The sequence below is a fragment of the Lates calcarifer genome, linkage group LG24 (assembly GCF_001640805.2).
Source record: "Lates calcarifer isolate ASB-BC8 linkage group LG24, TLL_Latcal_v3, whole genome shotgun sequence".
In the NCBI taxonomy this organism is placed as follows: Eukaryota; Metazoa; Chordata; class Actinopteri; family Centropomidae; genus Lates; species Lates calcarifer.
The window spans coordinates 14,669,297-14,692,586 of record NC_066856.1 but is presented as its reverse complement, the minus strand read 5'-3'; the positions used below and the strand labels follow the sequence as shown (position 1 = coordinate 14,692,586).

The 23,290-nt window shown below is 40.8% G+C and overlaps 3 protein-coding genes across 5 annotated transcripts in view; 1 reads left to right on the top strand and 2 right to left on the bottom strand.

Moving 5' to 3' along the window:
- The window catches only part of ankha (ANKH inorganic pyrophosphate transport regulator a), a 104,325-nt gene extending 95,788 nt beyond the window's left edge, over nt 1–8,537 (top strand). For all 3 annotated transcript variants that reach the window (XM_018693670.2, XM_051066914.1, XM_018693669.2), the window contains 6 exons: nt 434–526; nt 615–707; nt 5,428–5,557; nt 5,694–5,817; nt 6,005–6,104; nt 7,611–8,537. In XM_018693670.2, the coding sequence (XP_018549186.1) occupies nt 434–526; nt 615–707; nt 5,428–5,557; nt 5,694–5,817; nt 6,005–6,104; nt 7,611–7,739 (669 nt within the window). In that variant the 3' untranslated portion in view covers nt 7,740–8,537. The remainder of the gene's footprint in view (nt 1–433; nt 527–614; nt 708–5,427; nt 5,558–5,693; nt 5,818–6,004; nt 6,105–7,610) is intronic.
- A 481-nt stretch (nt 8,538–9,018) lies between these two features.
- On the bottom strand, nt 9,019–20,087 carry LOC108895014 (protein IWS1 homolog). The gene is made up of 11 exons (XM_018693666.2): nt 19,751–20,087; nt 18,728–19,064; nt 16,885–17,478; nt 15,930–16,127; nt 15,361–15,693; nt 14,516–14,601; nt 14,261–14,367; nt 13,994–14,137; nt 13,017–13,148; nt 11,283–11,552; nt 9,019–10,674 (listed from the first exon to the last, which is right to left on the bottom strand). The coding sequence occupies exons 2-11, from the start codon at nt 18,877–18,879 to the stop codon at nt 10,456–10,458; spliced, it is 2,235 nt and encodes a 744-aa protein (XP_018549182.1). The 5' UTR covers nt 18,880–19,064; nt 19,751–20,087; the 3' UTR covers nt 9,019–10,455.
- Nucleotides 20,088–20,812: 725 nt separating this feature from the next.
- otulina (OTU deubiquitinase with linear linkage specificity a) lies at nt 20,813–23,196 on the bottom strand. The gene is given in 4 exon segments (XM_018693636.2): nt 20,813–21,417; nt 22,637–22,704; nt 22,706–22,759; nt 22,952–23,196. Coding segments are annotated over 4 exon segments (645 nt in total). The 5' UTR covers nt 23,066–23,196; the 3' UTR covers nt 20,813–21,008.
- Between the last annotated feature and the right edge of the window lie 94 nt (nt 23,197–23,290).

Sequence of the window (23,290 nt, the reverse complement as noted above, 5' to 3'; positions counted from 1 at the left end):
GATGCTAACAAACTCCCTCTGGAGCTTTCTGGCTTACAGAGACCCTAACTACTAGAGACAATACAAAGCTGTTTACCAGAATGAACTGGAAATCATTGACAACACTGGCTGCCAGTGGTTTGGGTGATTCACCATGTTCATGTGAAACTCAGGGCATGATTACACTGAGTGAAAACATTCCTACATGGCCCTACTGTTCCTGCGTAAAGCCTGACACTGTCCGCTGTAATAACAAGCTCAAGGCTGTTATCCAAATCATAAACTTGTGAAAAACCGCACACTGCCGGGGAGAGCGAGAGACACACGTGTGGCTTTCATTTCAGCTTTTGTGAGACACCTGTCATTAATTTAGCTGCATGTGTTGTGTGTGGTATTTTCAGCATTAGTGGTGGCGAGCTGATGACTTATAGCTGCCGTGTCTTTGTTATTCCAGGCCGTGGCTGTACTCACAGCCACATACCCAGTGGGTCACATGCCCTACGGTTGGTTAACTGAACTGAGAGCAGTGTACCCTGCCTTTGACAAGGTAAACCAGACCTCCCCCTACATTTACCTGTTGCAGTTTATCATGTATGGGTTTGTTTATGCATCTAATATTCTTCTCCTGCCAACAGAACAATCCCAGCAACAAGCTGAACGCTGGCAGCCCCGTCACCAAGTCGCATATTAAAAAGTTTACATTCTGCTGTCTGGCTCTGTCACTCACGGTAAGATGAGGGTGAATCTTTTCTTACAGTCACATAATTTTACTGGTTCTGCTCTCAGAACATGGGATGACTTAGTTCAGAAAGAAGGTGTGGTTGTTTTTGTGGTCTGTGCAGAAACAATCCTGAGCCTCTGGCTGAGTTTTTGTCAACGAATGAGATTTAGAGCTAGAGGTTAGTCAATCAACGGAAAATTAATCTGCAATAACATTTTTTTTCATAAATTTTAATTAAAACTGCCAAAGAATTTGTGAGGATTTGCAGCTTCTCTTTCTTATTCATTCATATGTCACTATAAATTCAGTAGAAAATGTAATATCTTTGGGTTTACAACTTATTCAGACAATATAATTTGATTAATTTGAATTTATGAGGTTCGCTGAAATAAGATAAAAAGAATAATCCAGTTTCTCCTCAGGCACATCTGTCATTTTAGACATGTTATCCAAACTTGTCGACCCACCTTGGTAGATGATACAGCCAGGATAAAGTGTCAGTATTCATTTTCACAGCAGGCGGTTCCCCTCTTGTGTTGTATTTGTTTACAATCTAATTGAGACTTGACCTTTCCTACACTAGGTGTCAGTTGTCCTACCATGTTGCCCTCCAAACCTCACATCCTAAGCAAGTTATTTTTCTTGCAATGCATGCATTAAAATGCTTGATCATGCTGCAAACACCCATATTTTTGGACAGCAAATGCATTATAGCTTGTTTTGGGGGTTGCAAGAATTTTTGCAGTTTGTGTTGTATTTCTGTTGTGTTGACCTTTTTCTAATCCTGCTGTATCACAGATAAGAAGATACTGTTTGTCGGTCAGGGTTCAGTTGAAAGACTGACACAACCGGTCCAGTGTTATGCAGAAACACGTTTAACAGTGTTTTGCAGACCTTGCCAAAGGCAGTGTTGTCAGATGTTTTTGACTGTCATCTTTAAACCTGTTTGGTTTCTCTGACACGAATGCATAACTACGAAATTCTTAAAGATAAGGTCTCATGTTTAAGGTACTTTATTAAAATAGTGCTAAAATAGTTCAACATTCAAGGTGATGGGAGTTCACAGCTCCATTGCAGGCGTACTGAATGTACTTTTCCTTTGCTGTCCTGTTGTGGTTTCAGGTTGCACAGAGAGGGAGACACATTAGGGTGGAATTTGTGAAGAGGCTAAGGGGCTTTTGTCCCCTCCCTCTCTCCCCAACACTCCCACCCAAGCTTTAAGAGCTTAATAAAATAGGCATTCACATAAAACATATCAGTTAACACATTCCTAAAGCCCCCTTGCAGGTGTACTTTTATGCTAAGTAATGAATGGAGTCACATTATGTACACTGCTGCTGAGTGTTTTTGTTTTTCCACAAAATGTTTGGATAATTATGCCAGCAATTCAATTCAGCTTTATTTGTATCATGCCAAATCATGACAGAAGTTATCTCAGGGCACTTTTTAAATAGAGCAGGTCTAGACCACACACTTTACAGTATTATTCACAGAAACCCAACGTTCCCTCATGAGTAAGCACTTCACGACAATAGCAAGGAAAAAGCAAAAAAACTTTTTCTTCCCAAATCCACAAGAGCACACCATGATCCAGTCTCTCTGATCATATCTGCCTCCTACTCAGTGTTAAATGAAAGTGAATTTATGTGAAGTGAAAAGGAGCCTTTGCTCTAGTTAGTTGTCTTAACAGCTCAAATAAGAAAAACAGGAAGTGTGTGGCCTAGGTTGGGCCTTTTTAGGAGGAGGAGGAGGAGGAGGAGGAGGAGGAGAATGGCACACCAGATGTGGAATCCCAGAGCTGTAAACATGTACGTGAGGGTGTGTGCTAAGCAGAGAACAACAGGCAGATAGGTATGGCCTGTTGCAGTGTTGAGAACACAGGCTAACAGCCCTCATGCCAGGACTTGTTCTGATTACAGATGAAAGACGACAATATGAAAAACAGCAAAGGAGGACGCCAAAGTGTATACAGGAAGGGAAATGAGTAATGTTCTGTAACAAATGATTTGATCATATAAAAACAGACTTTGTTGAGGATGTCGCCGCAGTGAGTGTGGATGTCTCACCTTGTTTAGACAAACCACAGCTGAGTCAGGGAGGCGGCGGTTTGGCTTGAGCCTTACAAATTAGTTATGTGCCTCCATCTTGCTAAAATAATGATAGATGGTAAGGTGAACCCAAATGAAATCATCAGTTACAAGTGGTCTGTTCCTATACTTTGGTTCAGGAGATCAAAACCACATCAAAGATCCTTGTGCAATTAACCATGTTATGTTTAATATCTCATTCTTTAAGAAGAGTGAGATGGTGAAATGTTGATGGAATTACTCTGGGCCACTTTCTTGTGTTAGTGTCCTCAAAATATTGTAGAGCTTTTCCTTGTCTTTTCTGCTCTCCTTCTTTTCTCTTACAGTAAAGTCCGACTCAGTGTTAGCTGCAGAAAATAATTTTACTTTTACATAAACTCATTCTAGATAAAGACCTAAGAAAACTTTTTCTTGGAGAGAAATACATTGAGCACATTAGTTGAGGAAGTACTCTCGGAAGAGGTAGGTCTTCAATCAAGTTTTGAAGACAGAGAGCAGGAGGTTTCTATTAAGAGAAGGAGATGATTAAGCTGACCAAATCAAGTTAAGTAATTTGTCCCACCATCCAGAGACCATATAGTAGAAGAGTTTGAGCTGGGATTTCCTGCCTCTCACTGACTGTAGTCTGACTAGTCATTGTTCATTCAAAAAGAATAGAAGGCTCACAAACCTGTGTGAGGGAATTGAGGTCAGGGGTGCTGTTATAGTGGCCACTCTGTATGTGAACATAGTGATCTGACCTTAACACAAGCAGCATCAGGAAGCCAGAGAGAGCTGGGTATCATCAGCACTGGTAAGAAAAAGCATGTGGTGTATACTGGAAAAAGAAGGGGACCCAGTACAGATCTTTGTGGGACACCAGTGAAAACAAAGTGACACACACTTGCTCTTTTCTTGCCATGCCACTTTGAGTCCTGATTTGAGCCTCCTGCTGGAAGTGCAGTGTTTTCTGGATGTATTCAGATTTCAGAGGGATGAAATCAGTGTTATCCACAGACCAACAGGAAGGAGATAAAAGTGAGGACAACTGGAAAGTCCCGAGGCCATTAAGATTACTTTTGCAGATATCAAACAGCTGATACAGTGATGATTAAATCAAGTGTGTTGCAATTAGGGATGCACTGATACCAGCATGTTCCTGTACTCGTACTCGTAAAAGTGTCCCGATACCACGGCACCCGATACCACTTTACGGCAGCTTGACGTTCAGTTGGGCGGTCAGGTGCTAATTGAGAGCAAGAAGGAGCAATGTCGGCGGTGTGGAGGTATTTCAGAGTGGATGATGGTGACAAAAGTAAAGCGGACTGCAAATTATGCTCTGCAAAGCTGTCAAGAGGAGGGACGGAAGCGAGTACTTTCAACACAAGCAATCTGATAAAACATCTAAAAAACCAACACGACGCCGAGTTCAAAGAGCAGCAACAACCAACTTTGCAGCAAACTCTGGAGAAGAGGGAGACAATGTCAAGAGACAACAGTGAAAATAACAGAGGCTTTAACCCAGTACATTGCTCTTGATGACCAGCCAGTCGGTTGTTGATAATATGGGATTTCGACGTCTTCTCAGCTACTGGAGCCGAGGTATGAGATCCCTAGCCGACACCACATCACTGACACAGTGTTGCCAAAGCTACACAACTTTGTGAAGAGGCACATCCGCAGCCTGTTGCAGGACATGTCGGCCCTCAGCTTCACCACTGATATTTGGACGAGCAGCGTTAGCCCGGTGTCCCTCATCAGTTTAACTGCTCAGCAGATTGACGAGGATCCAAGCCATCGCAGGTGTGCTTGTTGACATGCTTCAGACATGGAGGTCCCTAAAAGTTCTGTTCATGCTGTGCTAAGTGATAATGTGAAAAACATGCATCAAAATCATGAGTGGTGCTGGACTCCGAGCCGGCCGTGTGTCGCACACACCCTCCAGCTGGCTGTTAATGAGGGGCTTTTAGTTTATGTTCAAATGTCAGTCACAGCAATTTCTTACAGCCAGAGAATGAAACAACATCTGATGAAAATAAAACACGTTTTCAAGTAAATGTGCGAAGTGTAATGGCATTAATAAGTACTCGGTATCGGCAAGTACTCAAATGTAAGTACTTGTAATTGGATTCAAAAAATGTGATATCGGTGCATCCCTAGTAGCTATCATGAGAGCCAGTCAGTGCCCTGAAATGTGCGGCCAAATCGGAGACAGCAGCTATCAAAACATGCAGTAGCAGCCAGTAGCGAGCAGTGTTGTCGGTCAGAAAAGCACCTTTTATGGATCTCCAGGGTCCCTGATGCTTGTCCCGAGTTTGGAGCGCAGGGAAACATCTGTATACAATAAAAAACAAACCGATGTATTCATGTCGAGATCAGACAGGTTCTGTTTAACGCTCTCTAATGTTCTGATCATACAGTAATCGCTTGGAGATGCTTTAGTAATTTTGCACGTGCCTTGGCAACTGCTTCTGGAAACAATAACATTGTCTGTCACGCGTTCGTTCGCTCGCTTGTTTTATGTGAGCTTCAAAGGCCCACATTCAGTCCCCAAACCCCTTGAGTTAATGAACTAATGAAATCTAATGAGCCGTGCCGGGCGACTCCATTGTGGTGCAGCGAACGCAAAAATTAATTTGCTTTTGTTGGTTTTGTGTGCAGCTTTGCTTTGTGGTGTTTTGGACTCCACACATATCAGAGAAGATCATGGTTGATGTCATTGGAGTGAAGGATACTTTCGCTGAGCTGTGTGTGGTCCCGCTCAGAATTTTCTCCTTTTTTCCCTTGCCAGGTAAGACATTCGATTTGATGTTGTTTTTTTTCCAGCATCAGTGTTCAGCTGCATTTTCCTTCCTGTTGTAGCTTTAACCGGAGTGTAGCTCAGACCAGTGGGGTGATGTTTCCACTTTGTGTGTGTGTGTTTGCAGTGACTGTTCGGGCTCATTTGACTGGATGGCTCATGACCCTGAAAAAGACCTTTGTGCTGGCCCCCAGCTCAGTTCTCCGCATCATTGTCCTCATCACCAGTCTAGTTGTGCTGCCTTATATGGGGTAAGTCAACACTTCAGAGAGTACTGTCAGGGTCACAAAGGTCAGCACTGTGACTCAGGCCTACCGCTACCGCTGTTATTCTGGTAAAATAAATGTTAACATGGGAGGAGGATTAGAAAATGAGTTCACTTCCTTCTAAAGCTGTAAAATAATTTGTCTAAACTTAATGTAATTGTTTATATTTCAGGGTTCACGGGGCCACGCTCGGGGTCGGATCCCTCTTGGCCGGTTTCATAGGGGAGTCGACAATGGTTGCCATAGCAGCATGCTATGTTTATCGACAACAGGTGAGAACACTTTGGTTGAGGTCACTGCAAACATGAATGTACACACCTTTATTCAGTTCTTTTTGCAAATCCCAGAGACTTTATTTAGGAGAGACAAATCCCATCAACAGCTTCACTTACGATCATCACCTGTTTAGTTTGAATAGGGATGTAACTGAAAGTAATCCAACCATGAATACATGCAAGAAAAAAAGTCCCGTGCTGCCTTTGATATAAGGCAGCTTAATATCTGTATAGCTAATTAACAATGAGGGTTTGAATATAAAAGTTTGTCTTTATCACTGACATTTGTATTCAAGCGATTCAATAGAGTAATGTGGCGTCACACAGCATGTATAGCAGACATTGTATAGTTAGTCTGGGTCTTTCTGATCGTCAGGAAAATTACTTTTTCTGATTTAAGAAACGTTCATTTAGAGGAAAATCAGTTTTTCTAGTCTTACCTAATAATCATGCTTACTAGTCAAAGAAATGTCCTTGTTACTGGCAGCATCTTATTCATCCAGAATATTACAAGGTTGTATTAAAAAACAGGATTCAGCAGCCACTCTTTTATAATTATATTCTATTCAGAGCTTTCAAAATAGAGCCATCATTGTACCAGAATGATACAATCTTCTGACGTTAATTGGAAAACAGTGGTGTGGTTGGCAACAGCCTCCAGCTTGCTCAACTTCATCCCAAGTTTCTTACTTTTAAAGGAACAGTAGGCAGTTTGAGAAATATGTGCTCTTTGTGAGAGTTATATGAGAAAGTCAAGTTTTAACACTTACTGTCTGTTCACTATGAAGCTTTATTACAGACGACATGAGAAAAATGACAAGGAACTAGTGAGAGAGAAGAGCTATAACATGCAACAACGATCACTATCTGGATGCAAACGTTGCATGTTATATCATGTTTGTTTGGTGACTTGGAAATACAAGTTGTGGTTCTTTGATGGGGGGTTAATAGAGAATTTGTTGGCTGTTTGTCCCTGTTTCCAGCATTTGTGCTACCCTAACTGATGACATGTTTGACGGACATCAACACACATTATTCCCAAATTGAAGGGAGATATATGTTAGGGTTTTAGATGTTCAGTGTTTGTACTGAAACATCCAAGCACATGTTAAATTCAGTATTTTTTTAAAACCTTCCTCTTCCTCATCCTCTTGAATAAGAGCCAAAAAAGCAGTGGCATCCTTCTCAATCATCTTTCTGAATGCATGTTAATTTTACAGTTTGAAATTTGCTGTAAGTCACAGCCACCTCTTGTAAATACTCTGTGTGTCTACTTTTTAATGAGTTAGCAAAAATAACCAAAGCATGACCCAGTGAGGTTATCAGGTTCAGCATGCTCCTAAATTATACTGTGTTCAGCTTATGCAAGTATTAGATTAGCACAACAATGGTTTTATCCACACTACACAGTACTATTGTTTAGTTTTTGGCAGTTCCAGTCCCTCTTTACCTCAGACTCTTACAGAACGTGGTTTTCATTCCTTTTATCTGCCGTCTCTGCAGAAAAACAGCGAGATGTCCAATGAGCTGGTGGTGGAGGGCGAGGACTCTGCCCCGATGAGCGAGGTGTGCTCCAGGACTCAGATGGACGCCATCGAGGAGCTCCAGGAGGAGGAGGAGGAACAGGAGTGAACTTGTGACAGCAGGGGGAAGGTAAAGCTGACGTCCATGTAGAACTTTTGCTGAAGAGGAGACAGCTGAGTGTGACAGTGCTGGAGAGCAGAGAGGACCTGAGTATGGTTTGGTTTCAGAGGTTCTCCCTACAGAACTGAACTTTTCAGTAAGTGACGAGGTCGTCTTCGTGTCGACCTACACACCATTAAAAAAAAACGCACACTGTAAAGAAAGCCATGCACCTCCAACTGTTCATCCATCAGCGTAAATACCTTTGTCTTCCGACCTTTTCAACAGTTCTCATAGTTTTTGCATCATCACATTAGCGGGTGTATTAACCACTTTCATGTGTTTACTGGTAAACAAGGGAAATTGACACAGGAGAACTTTTCCTCCTCAGCGGCGAGAATAAAATGTCTGTCGAGTGGTAGTGGAGTTGGCAAAATACGGAGTTCATTATTTTATGTTATTTTATCAAGATTAAGTGGCAAGGCCTTGCTTGAATTCAAATATAGACATGTTGTGGGACTTGTTGGGTTGTGCAATCGTATTTTACATACAATGGTGTACAGATTATTGTCGTTTTATATAGGTAATGCAATGTGTATATTTAATTGCCCAGAGGGGTCGGGAATCCCTCGTTATATCATTGCGTGTGTTACAGAATACAGTTATGATTGTTCACTTTCCATGCAGTCTGGGAGTCGATCTACTTTTGTTTTGCCAAGCATTTTCCTGGTAGTATTCAGACTGTCGTATGTACTGTATATACTGTATAGGCATTCTTATTTGGCAAATAAATTGCTTTATTATTAACTCTGTCGCTTTGCTGGCACTGGCTTTACTTTCTTGCCAATGTATGTTTTTCTTCTTACCTTATTAAAACTAAATATGTAGAAAAGTAGAGAAGTAGTAACTCTGACCTTTAGGTATAGCTGATGGATGGATGAAACCACATATACATGATAAATTGGAAGCTGGATATATTTGTATTACCTTTTGTTTACCAAAAAGTCAATGAAATCTGCAGTATGTTATCCTACAGAGTGACATTACATCTGATTGGGATCAGATTTCACGCATATGAAAACTGATTGTATCCCCCAAACAGAAGTAATGTGTCATTTTTGTAGGGGACTTCTGAAACCTGTCAGTTCAAAAATCGTGTAGAAAAGTTGATAAAACAATTTTGATCGTACTTTTAGAGGTGTTAAAGAGAGCCTGAAATCCCATGACCTTAAACACAATATCAGGTTTACCTCATCTCGAGACCTCATTCATAAAGAAAAAAAAATACTTTTACAAAACTTGTTCTTCCATTTTAATTAAACACCATCCAAAAATCTGACAGTGCAAGAACATTCCTGCAAATGGCATAATCAACGTTTTACTGTTAACTTATCACCTTCACCTGCTCTGTAATTAGGGCAAGGAAATGGCCTCTTATCACTAATAACCAACATTCATTCTTATTGTGCATTATTTCTAAGGCAACATGGAGGACCAAGCAAGCCTTTTCTACTGACTCCAGTGGCTGGTGGTTGGGGCTGTTGCCAGTATTTGCAGCAACATTGGCACGTTTTTCTTTTTTTTCCCCCTTCAGAACAGCTTGGTTAAAGGCAACATGTTACACATTGAGTTTGACACACACACACACACTTGCAGACGCACACACAGACCATCACAAATCACACCTCTGACACAGAGGCTGCGATTAATCTTCCAAGTCCTCCGATCGTCATCTGGTGTAAACCTGATAAATCATCAAACCCTTCATAGACTAATTCAGCTGTTTCACTTATGACGGTCATTCTAATTCATTTAAAAAGGTTTTTTTCTGACATAGTGAAAACAAAATAAGTTAATATACAAATCAAAGTGCCCAAATTCCAGTGTAAACACCAAATATCTAATGATTTTGGCAGCTTGATCAGGAGTTTTTAGAGAAAATCATAAATGGTAGATCAGAAAACTTCTTTTTCCTGTACTGAAACTCAAAATGACGCCTTGCAAGCTAATTTGAATCTGAGATAATATTAGATGCACATATATGTACACACGCCCAAATAGAAAACTCTGTATACAGTACAGTGTGTACAAAAGTGTGTAAACCACAACTTGTACAAGGTCTCAAAATCAGCATATTTTGAAAGAAATAATCCAACATTTTGGGAAATATACTCACTCGCTTTCTTAGAGTTAGATGAGAAGACTGATGCCGCTCTCATGTCTGTGCAGGAAATATGAATGTACAGACAGCAGTTGGTTAGTTTAGCTTAGCATAAAGACTGGAAACGGAGGGAAACAGCTAGCCTGCCTCTGTCTAAAAGTAAGAAACCCTGCTGAACACCTCTAAAGCTCAATTATTAACACATTGTATCATGAGTTTAACCTCACAGTGACGTCAAGTCTCCAGGAAAGGAAGTCTCAGCACTGATACTGGCCAATTCATGCCAGAGACGATGGGCTTCCCAGCTACTGTAGCTTGCAGTAGTGACAGTGTTTGCTTGAGGTCTGATGAAAGAGAATGACAATGACAGGCAAAAAAGACTTCAGTACTTTTCTAGACACGCCTGCATGAGAGTGTTACCTTCTCATCTAACTCTTAGCAGGAAAGCAGAGCATCATTCCCAAAATGTCGGGCTACTCCTTAAAAATTGGTGTAAATCTATTCATCTTGATCAACCTGAGGAGAGTGTTGTTTGTATGGCAGGAGATTTCTCTGCAGTGGCAATCAGCTGGAGTGCAGCTGGAGTGTGTCCCTGTGTAGTTCTGCAGCTTCTACAACCGGTACATTGTAGTGGCGATCGTCCTCTGTGATGAGGCACACCAGCGGCCAGTCGTCCTTATGGTCGTCTGGGTAGTAGGTGACGAACTCCTCCGTGTCGGCCTTGTACAGTCTGTAAACCTGAATGGTGCACTGCAAGGCGTAGCCCAGCAGGAACATCTCCACCTGCACAGAGCAGAGAGATAATTGCACGGTTACGGTGGAGTTAAGGATAAAGCGCTTTAACACTTCCTTAAATGTTAAATCAGATGCTCAGGCACATGATATTTATGGGTGGGGTTTCTTTGTGGAAACCTTGTCCTGTAAAAGCTTGAGTAGAAAAAGTAAAAATAACAATTAAATCACTCAGCAGCTCATCCTTCCTGAAACCTCCTCACCCCTGAGGCTCATGTTGCCCAGACATTACAGCTCAAAAACAAAAAACAGCACAAGCACCGGCATGTTTTACCGTTCAGATCTCATACTATGAGAATGTCACACGCCCAACCACATCATCGAACATTACGTGTTGTTTTTGTTCACTACCGAGCGGCATGGTTTATTCAGCAAAAATTTATTGCTGAATTCAAAAGGGCAAGAAAATCCCAGGAGCTAGTTTCTAATTAGTGTTGTCAACCATAAAAGTTTGATGTAAATGCTCCCTACCTGCCAAGAATTTATTGTATGTATCCAGCGCAGCGTGTTCAGTGAAATCTTTAAATGCCGTTTCGAGTTGTGTCTGCGGTTGGAGCATTAAATAAATTTTTTTTAAAAAAGACCTAGGTTTCTCTTACCTGCTCCAGCCCAGCGCTGAGGCCCACGTGGCTGAGGTGGTTGGAGAGGAAGGAGCGCGGGCAGTCGGACGAGTCCCGCGCAAACAGCAGCCAGCAGAAGAGTGGCACATCTCCGCCGCCCTGCATGCAGCCGTGCAGCTCCACCGCTCTGCCCAGCATCAGCAGTTTGAGCGCCTCCAGCAGCCCCAGCTCCTCTTCTCCACCCTGAAACGCTTGCTCACACAGCTGCTGCCGCTCCACAGCTGAGGAACAGTCCACTGCTGCCTGCCACTGGGAGAAATCAATGACATGAATCAATGACTATTTTGATAAGTGTTTATCAGTGAAATCATTTATCAAGTGAAAACTTTAGCTGATTACAGTGTGAGGATTTGCTCATGTTCACTGTCTATTTTCACTCAGACAAAATAAGGAATTTGAACACATCATTTTAGACTTTGTGAAAGCTTTCTATGAAAATGTAGACATTTTCTAGCCTAATCAATTAAAAGGAAATTCACAGATTACTCAATAGTTCTGGATATTCAGTAGTCATGGCTCTCGTATCTGTCCTAAGAGAGGAACTAAAGGAAAGATCATGTGGTAATTCAAATCAAAATTCTCTTAGAGGCATGAATGTAAGTATTCAGCAGCTATTTTGATAATTGATAAATTGTTTCAGTCATTTTTCAAGCTAAAATTCCAAATATTACCCAGGTAAAGCTTCTAAAATACAAACCCCAGCTGCTTTTCTTTCTTATGACAGTAAGCTGCATATTTTTTGTTTAGGTTCTGGACTGTTTGTTGGTCAAAAAAGCGCTTAGAAGCTGTAATTTTGGAGTTTGGGAGAAATTCTTTTTACATTTCATAAACTAAATAATTGATTACTCGAAAAAATAATTGGCAGATTAATCGATAATAAAATTAAGCATTAGTTGCAGCCCTATTTGCAACATCCACTTAAACTTCAACACGTTGACTATCGTTAGCAGTCGTGTCAAGTCAAACAAAGGCGTAATTCATTTTATCTATTTGACAAATCTTTAGTTGTTTAGATGCGGTGAAATGCAAACAGGAATGTAAACAAGGGAGGTGTAGGTACTGACTTAATTCCTGACTTCAGTTCCTGAGGCTGTTTGGTCAAAGTATTGGTATTTACTGAGGAGCTGTTGCACTGTAAGGCGATTCCCCCCACCCCACCCCCCATTTTCCCCAATTCCCTGTATGTGTGTGAAACCAGCACAGACCACAATAACACTAAGCAGAGTCTACAAGTGCAGCTATATGTGATCCATAGTGCCAGGCACAGAACCAGCACACAGCTAAAGCAACAGAGCCTCTGACTTTTTTAAAAAGAAGTGTGTGCTGTAAACACCAGAGCTACCAGTGGCAGCGGCTGCCTATAAATTCAGCGCGGGGGCTCACACTGTTGTAGTAAAGAGGCTCTGTGGTTTTAACAGTTGAAACAGTTTCTTTGAGGTTGAGGGTCCATCTATCCCTCCAAATCCTTTAGAGCATAACAAGGTTTAATGACACGAGAGGGGAAAAAAGCCATGAGGGATGGAGCAGTGCAGCGTTTAGAAAGCTGCCTCCCTTTAACATGTGGTAGCAATCACATCCAAAAAGCCCTGTGGATGAATATCAATACCCTCAGTGTCCACGGATGGCATAAAAATAGTGCTGTGGTTTTCCCGCTCGGTCTTTAAAATACTTTCTCACTGTATGTTTGTCTGTGAGTAGATCTGCAGCCAGTACCTTATTTCGGAGAAGCTCCATGTAGCCTTTTAGCTGCTGGGTGACATCTCCTGTCCCATCTCCCTGCAGGCACTCTCCGGGAAATGTCCACTGACTTATCAGACCTTCCTGGGCTTCCAGTTGCTTCGGCAGCTGTAAGCACAAAGAATAAAAGTAGTGAGATATAAAATCAGCAGCTGACGCAGTGATGGTATTAAAACATAGATAACAGACAAGTTAGTTTTCTGGAGTTGTTTTTGTTTTGTTTTATTGCTGTTTTATTGCTGCTGTATAGCTAGGCAAGAAAAGACTGTCAAGCTGATGTTTAAAGAGTTCAGAGGGTGATGTCTTTTTTATGATCTGTCCAACCCCCCCCCCAAAAAAAAACAAGTGCATAAGTGTAAATATTGACTCTATGCAAATGTGTTTATCTGCTCTAATGTAAGCTGCAAACATTAGCAACATTAGCATTAGGTAAGTGGTTTACCTACACCTGCATATTTTCATTTAATTTCCAGACACAGTAGCCTGATGGCCTGTGTCAGAAATTGTGACCTTCATTTTAAGATGCTTCTGTTAATCCCGGGTGGATTTCTTTAGGGTTTTATTCAGTCTTCAGTGAAGGTGATGTAGCTTCAGGAATTTCAAACGACGACGATATCTCCCACTTGGTGAAAAATAACTAGTTACATCAAAATCCAGCTTTGCCACTAATACTTTTGTTTCATCTTGTTTTGTATTAGCTGTGGTGTTTGTTTATATCTGGTTTCACTTGGAAACAAACATGTAACACAACAGAAGAAGCTAATTTAGGCTGTTTATCTCATGTGACCACAAGGTTAGCACTCAGGCTAACCATCCTGGAATAATCCATGAACACTCCCAAGTTGGAACAAGAATAGTTTTTTTTCTTGTTCTCCTCATTCTGCCAACATTGCGTGAATGCAGCATTAACCAAGGGTCAACTGATAACCATTTTTTAGAAGTGAACATTTTACCGTAGTTATGTCGTCCTCCTGCAGCCACGCAGGCAGCTGGGTGCTGTGGGAGAGCACCTGGAACAGCGTGGCTCTGAGCGCACAGTAGTTGTCCCCCCTCACTCTCCTCAAGCTGCCAAACCTCTGGGACATCTCTTTATAACCCTGCAGCAGCACACAGGGACACCACAGGAAGTCTCTGAGCCATTAATGTGAAAAAACAAAAAACAAAAAACAACAACTGGCTTTAATCTGAAACACTTCTTCCCAGGAGCTACAGGCACCAACCTTTCTAATGAGAGCACTTTTGGCAGTATTTCCTTTCCACTCTCTCTCGCTGTAAGACAGGATATCCACCGCTGGGGCCAAACTGCATCTGTCCTCCACCTTTAAAACTGAGTAAGAGAAAAAGGACCGCAAGAGGATAAGATGGACAAAACAAAAGGACTATTGTCTGGGTTTTACATGATGAAACAAAAGTAGCGTTGTTTGTAATCGCTGATGCAGTATAATGATGTAGATGTGTGATTTGGATGTACTAACGTGTCGCTTCGAACGCAGACAGCGATCCTGCTTTATTATTTTGTGATGCTGACAGCTCCTCGGCTCCTCTGTACAGATCTTCATCACTAAAAGGAAAAAAAAAACACATGTGACACGAACCCTATGAGTTCAACACTTAAAGAAGGTAGAAAGCCTGATGTAGCTTACTCCTCTGTGCCATCAACCTCAATTGTCATCTAAAAAGTTAAGAACACAAGAGTCACACTAGGTGACAGATTCTTAAATGATCATAAACACATTGTCTGTTTTGCATTAATCCCACACACAACACTCCTGGTGCTGTAAAAACTACAGCATCACGTGTATATTAATCTACAGATTAAAACAGTTATTTGCTCATCTTTGAGTAACATTTGCTAAATGCAGTTCACAGGTATTTTGAGGGTTTATTTACCATTTTTTCAATTATAAAAAATATATATAAATGAACTCTACATGTGTGACTCATTCAGTAGAAACCAGTGGCCTTGGAGTGAGAGCCACAGACAGGACAGAGAGTGCAAGACAGACAGACTAGCACATTGTTGGTTTTGGTGTTGGCTCACATTCCACACCATGACAATAAATGCCAAAATATCTACATAATAAGTTTCTATTTTCTCATGTTTTCTCTCATTCTCCAGAGAACTGTGTATTCTTAGTGGTTACGGTGTGGTGTACCAGTATTGCATACACAGAAATTACAACCAATAACACATCCACTGTTTTTCAGTGTCTCTGGGGATGAAATCTTTGCAAGCTGAAGATGAACAGAGTTGACGTTGCCACACATGTTGATGATGATGTTGAAATTAAATTCAGGACCAAAAATGAGCTTTACAAACCTGTTCTCCAGGTCGTCTTCAGCAGAGTCTTCCTTTTCCACTTCAACCTTGACATTGGCAGCTGTGCTCTCTGCCACCTGCTCCTCTTTTCCAGTCACCTCCTGAACCTCAGCATCTTTCCCAGCCTGAGGCTCAGTCTCTGAGGGAGTGTTCTCCGCCTCGTCCTTCATCATGTCTTCCTCCTTCCCTTTGGAAACGTCTCCATCTTTATCCTGCACTCTGAGCATCGTTTCCTCCCCAGTATCCTGTTTGACATTCCCTGAGGACGCGACCTCCTTCAAGCTTATGGCCGAAGACTCAGAATCTGGTTTTTCATTCTGATCAGACTTTGAGCTGGACAGTGACACATTTCTGTTAATTTTCCTGCTTTGCATACAATCAGACGTGTACAAATATTGAAAAAGGTAAAAGAGTAGAGATAAGCAATGCAAAACACGAACGACTTTACTAATTCAACAAGCTGTGGTGTCTTTACGCCCCCTAGTGGTCACAATGAGACCAACACAATCTCTCACACACTTTGTAAACAAGTGTCTTGTTTTGATATCACAAACACTGAACCGACTGACCTCGCACTGGCGTCTGCCGGAGCTGTGGTTTCTGACTCCCTGACAGAGTTGGCAGAGTCTTGCTCCTCACCACTGTGGTTCAGTCCTGTGGGCTCTGGTCCAGGAGAAGACTCAGAGACATCATGGCTTTTTGTGACTTCAGGACTGGCGTGCTTGCACACTGAACATCTCCCATTGTCTGAATCCTCGGTCACAGCACTGGACACAGGATGACAGGAGAAAAACAGAAAATAATGTACTCCACTGGCTGCTCAAAGGTAAGTGTGAGCATTAAAGAGTCATCCATTTAAGTTTTTTTCATATATATATATATATTCACTACATTTTCTGGAAATTCAACAGATGAACAATTCATAGAACTTATCAGACTAGTGTATAAATTACTTAACAAAGCAGTTTTGCTAAAATTCTCCAAATCCAGTACTGCCATAAAGCAGTCTTTCTTTATTACTTGATTTTGCAGCATTGAACTCAATGGCCTCAGTCAATCATAGATATAAAAGAGATAATGATTAAAAGGATGGTGACCTTGGTACAGCAAGTGACAGGGAAAAAAAAAAAGAGTGTGACAGGAGCTGCAATGATTAGTCTGTCTGACAAGAAATTAATGAGCAACTGTGGTGATGATCAACTAATAAATGTTTTTAAGATGTTTTAAAAGTGAAAATGTCAAATATTTGCTGAACTGAATATCTTTGGGTTCTGGGCATTTAAAGATGTCACCAATGTCTGTAAGAATTTATAACAGGCATTTTTAAAAACAATTTTCTAACATTTTAGAAACTGATGGATCGATTAATCAAAAGAGTAATTGGCTTTATATTGTTGACTTAGACATAATTAGGACAAATATTTACAACAATGCAACAAGAATGACGTAAAATACTTATATATCTGCCAGTTCTGGCTACAAGTATTTGTTTTAAATTGAATTTTGACTTGTCATGTGACTTACCAGCTCTGAGCCTCTTTGCTGATCTCCTGACTGACCACAGAGGCAGGCGGCGGAGTGTTTGGCACCGGCAACACTTCATTATTCTGAGAAAACTCCCCTGATGGCTCGACTACAGCATTGTCAACAGTAACCTCGGAGCCTGCTTCCTCCTCATCATCGTGAGAAACGCTCGCTGTAATGTGCTCTGTTGTTGTGGTTGTTTCAGTATGGGAAGGCTTTTCGGCGTGGACTGACTCGGCTGTTTGCGAGATGCCATCAGGGATTTTCTCCTGCACAGAAGCTGGATTTTCTTCTTCAAGTGCCACATATTTTGTTTCTGGAAAAACCTCCCAGTTTAAAGTGCACTGCTGAGGTTCAGCTTGTCCACTGTTGTCTGGAGGTTCCTTCATAGTTTCATCTTGTGCTCTGGTGGAGTTTTCTTTGAGTTCAAACCCTTTGCAGGGAGAAGGCGTTGCTGTTTGAATGCTTTCCTTCTTCAAGGGTCCATTCTCTTGAGTATTGTTGGGCTCTGTCTCTCCATTCTCAGGACTCTGCTTCACCAGCACAGACTCAGTCTTTTCCTCCACCTTTATATTGGGCTCATTGGGTGTTTTCCTGAGTGGCACAGCACAGACCAATAATGTCACATAATAAAGCAGAAACACCCTAAATTAAATGAGTAAAGCTAAGTGCTGAGTAAAAGCCCTTTTCATAACCAGGAACCCCAAGTAGATACATGACCACAGATAAGATTTTGCAGCAAAATGTTGCAAGTCATTTTCTGTATTGTAGGTGTTATCACTTTGTGTGATATGACAAACAAAATTTCCTCATCCTGAAACCTTTAAAGACCTCTGGGAAGTCCCTCAGTCCCATCTTGTAATTTCACATAGTACCACCTACGCAAACCTTCAGGGGAAATCTAAAAGTCACTACATTACAGCTTTAAAAGGTATTATTGTCGTCCCATATTTGTGTATTTTCTGTCCGCACTCATGAAATGTTTGCCCCGGTAAAAAACAACAACGTTTTAAATGCATTATTTCCACAGACACAGAAAATAAAAACTGATGCACTTTATTAATAAACGTTTCAGTGTTGACTTGTCTTCTGTATTTACTGAGTCAGTTCTAACACTTTGGTAATGCCAGTCTGACAAACTAGTAAACCTCCACCAGCCAGTCTAGTTGCAGTTAATTAGCATGTGAATTGTTAAGGTACGGCCCGTATTTTATGTGGTCACAATAACTGTAACTCAATATATTACTGAAAATTTTCAAAATATACTACTTGATTATCATTGCTTAAAAAGAGGAAGAAAAAAAACACAATGTACATATACAACAGTTTGCTATAGACATATAGGTGTCGGTCTGGATCAACTACCATCTCCTCAGTCTTCCTCACAATTAGCACAAGATATCTCCCTATTTCAGTGGAGTTTTAAGAAGCAATAGGCTGAGGATGGGTGTATAATCTGAGCTATAGGGGCACCAGAACTAACAGTACAACAGGTTTTTTAAAAATAAAATACAGGGATTTACATTCAAAATATATTAAAAGCTGTGCCAAGATCCACAAACAGTAGGTGTGTGTAAGCCTAAGGGGATTCAAGGTGTTTGGTGAGGGACATTATACTAATTGATGATTCATATGATCTTCGCCACTTCAAGTCAGAGCTACATGGAAAGTTCAGGTCATCATTCTGGCCCAAGCCCCCTCACACAGAGTTAGATTTTTCCCCCTTTAGGTTTCCATATGATAATACTATGAAATCAAACAACAAGGTAACACAAGTTTACAAAAAAACAACAAAAAACAGAAGAACAGAAGTTGTTTCCTAAAAAGGAAACTGTTGTCTCACCTCACTTCATCATCTCCATCTGGACCACATGTGCCCTCCACAACTGTTTCACCTGTAGGCACCGTGGCCTTTGCTTCAGCTGTCAGTAAACCACTTGTTTCCTCCACACTGCCACAGGGACTCTCAGTGTGCCAGCAGCAGCAATTCCCCATCTGCTCTTGCCCGGGAAGTCAGACAGCAGGTTGTAGGCTGAACGTTGACCTCCGGTCCAAAAGAACCACGAGCGACCTGATGAGTCGCTGAAGCCCGAAGATTTCAGGACTCCATGATGAAGAGGGTCAGGCTACTGCTAAAGCCGGGAAGCAACCATGTTTACGTGTGGTAATAAGGACAATACCTAAGAGCAAACGATAAAACACCACTGAATGAATAATTATTGACAACATTTATCAGTCAGATAATAAGGGAAAAATACCTATCGTGGATTCCCAAAGAGACATTTTCAAATGTACAGTGATGTACAATGATGCATGTTAAAGAAAAGCACATTTGAGAAGTTGGAACCAGAAATCATCACCTGAAAAAATGACTGAGATAATGCATCAATTATCAAAAATGCTGCTAATTAATTTTCAGGCGATCAACAAACAAATCAACCGTCAAATTTAATGGTTTGTGACTTACAGATTAAATGTTATTAAAGCATTAACTATAAGAAAGTGGCCAACTATTGTGACATTGCACAGTTGAGATAGTACAGATGGTAGATAGTACAGAAAATTGTGACTGTTTACTGTATCGAAATGCCAAATAGTCACATCATCTGGTAAACAGCTATCAAATTTTATGACCCCATATAAATGCTATTGGTAACACCTATCCAAATACAGCATGTGGTACTGTTTGATAAAGATGATGTTGCAGTAGCAGCATGGCTAAAACTCCTAATCATGTCACAGGATTCGGTGTTTCTACGATTTTAAATCATGGCTACACCCCATTAAACAACATAAAAACAAGGAAGTAACAGCACATTTCACCTGTCGCCGCCGTGTTAACCTCCTGGTAATGAGAAACACATACCTCGGGTGAATTTAATTGAAGACGAACTCCACAAGAATTCACTCATGTAGCTCTTGTTCCTGTTTCACTTTTGGTTAGCTGGAAAACAAGCTGAAGTTAGCTAGCCAGCTAGCTGCGGTAAACTTAAAACACACACATGAGCTGCTACAGGAGTGACCGCCGCTCATGAGAAACACCGCCGCCACAGTGGCTACCTTTTCTTCTAACTGGGCCGTTAACGTTTAATGCGGCACATTTAATAAAAATCGGTTATTTACTGTGTTTTCTGCGGGACATCTGTTGGTACGAACCCTTAGCTTAGCCAGAGCAGCAGGGTCACGGCTCAGTGCCGAGCGCATGACGTCATACTCGTGCGCGCCGAGAATTTGCTGCGTTCAAGGGCTCCACGGAAACTAGACTACATCAGGGTAGATTGATTGAGATCGGTGTATTTTGGTGACGATGCACACTTAGTTAACGGATTAACAAAACAGAAACTAGTAACTTATCAAACAAAAATATTTCACCATTTAAAAGATTGTACAATTTGAATTAATAATAGAAATGGTCAGCTGTAACACTTTATATATAGTGTAGATATGGCATAATATTGGCAAAAAAATGGTAATTTAAGTTATTTTTTATTGTGTGTTTGAAGTAGAAATGAGTGTTTATCATTTTTTGTCAACAATTATAACTCCTCCTGTGGACACCCATGAATGGAGGCTACTGTATAAACAGACTAATGAATGAAAAACATGATGAAACACTGTTGTGATGATATGTCTTCATAGAAGTTACAATTGTTGACAGTGTACATTTAGAAACACTAAAAATGTCCTCATATCTGTTGTATTACATTATCATGTGACAGAAACCATTTAATAAATATTTGTATACTACTAACAAATGTTATGAAAAGGTCAAAGACTTTCCCTTGATATCAGATTAATCAAATTGATTTTAATGGAAATTCTTAATGGTTACAAATTAAATATCCATTATCAATAATAAATAAGGAGTAATATATATTTATTTTGCATTTTCAGTGGGTGATGAAATAAATGTGAAACAGAGATGCAGTAAAATATAGTAAATCCATCTTTATTTTCAAACATTCTTAAAATACTGAAATATATATATATTTTACATTATATACCTAAAAAGTTCTTCATTGGACACTTAAACCTGTCTTGTTTCATAGCTCATGTGCCTGTTCAAGTATCATGTATCATCCTCCTTCCAACCTGCTGTGATTTTGGTCCCTGATCGTCAGTCGCTACATGTTCCTCAGCTCCTGTATGTGACTGATGAGCTCCTGCGGCAGTCCGAGCTCTGTCACTACATCCACACAGCGCTGCAGGAGGACGTTTAGACCATCAGAGCTAGTGGACGCTGAACACAGCCTTTGTGGCTGGTGAGGGACGTCCAGGTCCATTTTTTCTCCTCTCCTGCAGCAGTCTGTCTCTCCACATCCCTCTCCGCTGCAGCCTCCATCTGCCTGCTCCACCTCAAGGTCCTCCATGCTCTCTGAGACGTCACTCACGCTGGGGGGAGGATTCTCCAAGGCTTTCTTGATGCCGTCTGTGATTCTGTCTTCGTGCTGTGAAACCTGCTGCAGGAGCTCAGTCACAGAGGCTGGAATGGGGTTTTCCGGATGCTCCATCTGGCACCAACACCATATAGCGCTGTGATGAGAGACACAAAGAGGCAACTGTGTCAGAGACAATGGCACAGAGAAGTGACTGGGACTGGCATCTGCTGGACATAAAAGAGACTTCAATAATGGCTAGGACAAAAGAGACTCATGATGTTTCTGTGCAAGAAAGAGAATGAAATCTTTACAGGGGAATATCACAAAGATCATTTTAAAGATTTTAAATACATCTAAATCCTCAAATATTTGATCATATATTTAACACACTCTTTCAGTCTATCTTGATGACAGATTCAAAATAGTAACAACTTTTGAACTATTTAAAACCTAATCTTTCCAGATTAGAAAATACTTAATTCAGGCAAAGTTTCTGAAAGCTGACAACATTGAACTTTAAAGATATTTAGCTTCTTAGTTTCTGTAGTAAAAACATGTTTTTCAAAGTAAGGTACTGCCTTAGTATTGAGAAATTTGAAATTGATAGTGATCATGTTGATATTTCTAATGATTTTTCTTCATTTTTTTTTAACCAAGTGATCTTATCACTCACTCCTAATTTGGATGGAATCAAAACAATATGCTATACATCTCACTGTGTAGCAGGTACTGCACATACATGAGTTTACAGCTTGAAAATGCCAGCTGTAACGCCATGTATCTGGTTTTTGGCTTGAGACCCCTTTAAAATGAAGCAGCTGTGGCCTTGGCTTGAACATGAATTGTGAGCAGTTTAACCAAAGAGTGATTTCCCCTTTTAGATTCTTTCACCTGAAGGATTTTCTACAGGCATAAAGTGGTAGATATTATTTCTTTCCTGTTCAGTTATACACCTTGAGACATTTTATCTTGGGATTTATCTTGAGTGGCTTTTCACCCGCCACAAGAGATCTGTTCAGACTACGTATGTTTTTCCAAAACAAATAATTATGAGGAAAATAAATCATATGAGAGGCTGTCTGTCCCCTATTCTGAACGACAGACACAAACTGTTCAGTCCCTTTAGGATTAATAAAGTACTTTGTCTATGTATCCAAGAGAGTTGTTGTTTTTCAAGCAAAAATGCCAAACATTTGTTGCTTCCAGTTTCTCTACTGTGACAGTTTGCTGCTGTTTTTTTTCTCTAATGATGTTAAACTGAATATCTTTAAGGTGTTAGACTGAATGTTAAGTGTTGAGAGATTGTAACGTTGGGATGTAGGAAACTACTTGTTGATCAAATGATATATGTGATGACTTATATGATTGTTTACCTCGTGATTCCTTTGAGACGACCCACAGCCACAGTCTGAGCTGCTCCTTCCCTGAAGCCCAGGTTGAAAACCAGCCTGAAGTGAGGCCTCTTCCCCGGCATCAACTCCGTCCACATAACCATCCTGTCCGTAACACCCACATCAACAGTTAGAGGAGGAAACGCTCACGTTTCCACACTAAATACAGCTCTGTTACCAACATTATTACTTGGAGGATTGTGAGCTGCATTTAACTACTTCTATTCACCCACTACGTTACATATTTTGGGTAAATTAATGAGCAAAACAAGACATGTTGAGCTAAGTTAGCCTCACCCTGACTCTCTTCCTCATGTTGGAGCTCCACTCTTTACTCTGAAGATAAAGATCGTCCACATTCTCGTCGAAGACATCCTCACCGCTGTAAGACACAGCTTTAACCCAAGACATCGTTAGTTCAAAATAAGATCCTGTTTCAAAGACTATTATAGACGTTTTAGTCGCATTTGTACACCAAGTCGTTCAACAACACCGCCGCCTCAGCAGCAGCAACGTTTAACTAGCGGCATGACGTCATCATCCTGCGACTTAAAGAGAAAATACGATTTCTAACATTCATACAAAAACACGTGCCAGCTTTGTACAAGCCAGGGATGTCCATTATATCTATTGAAG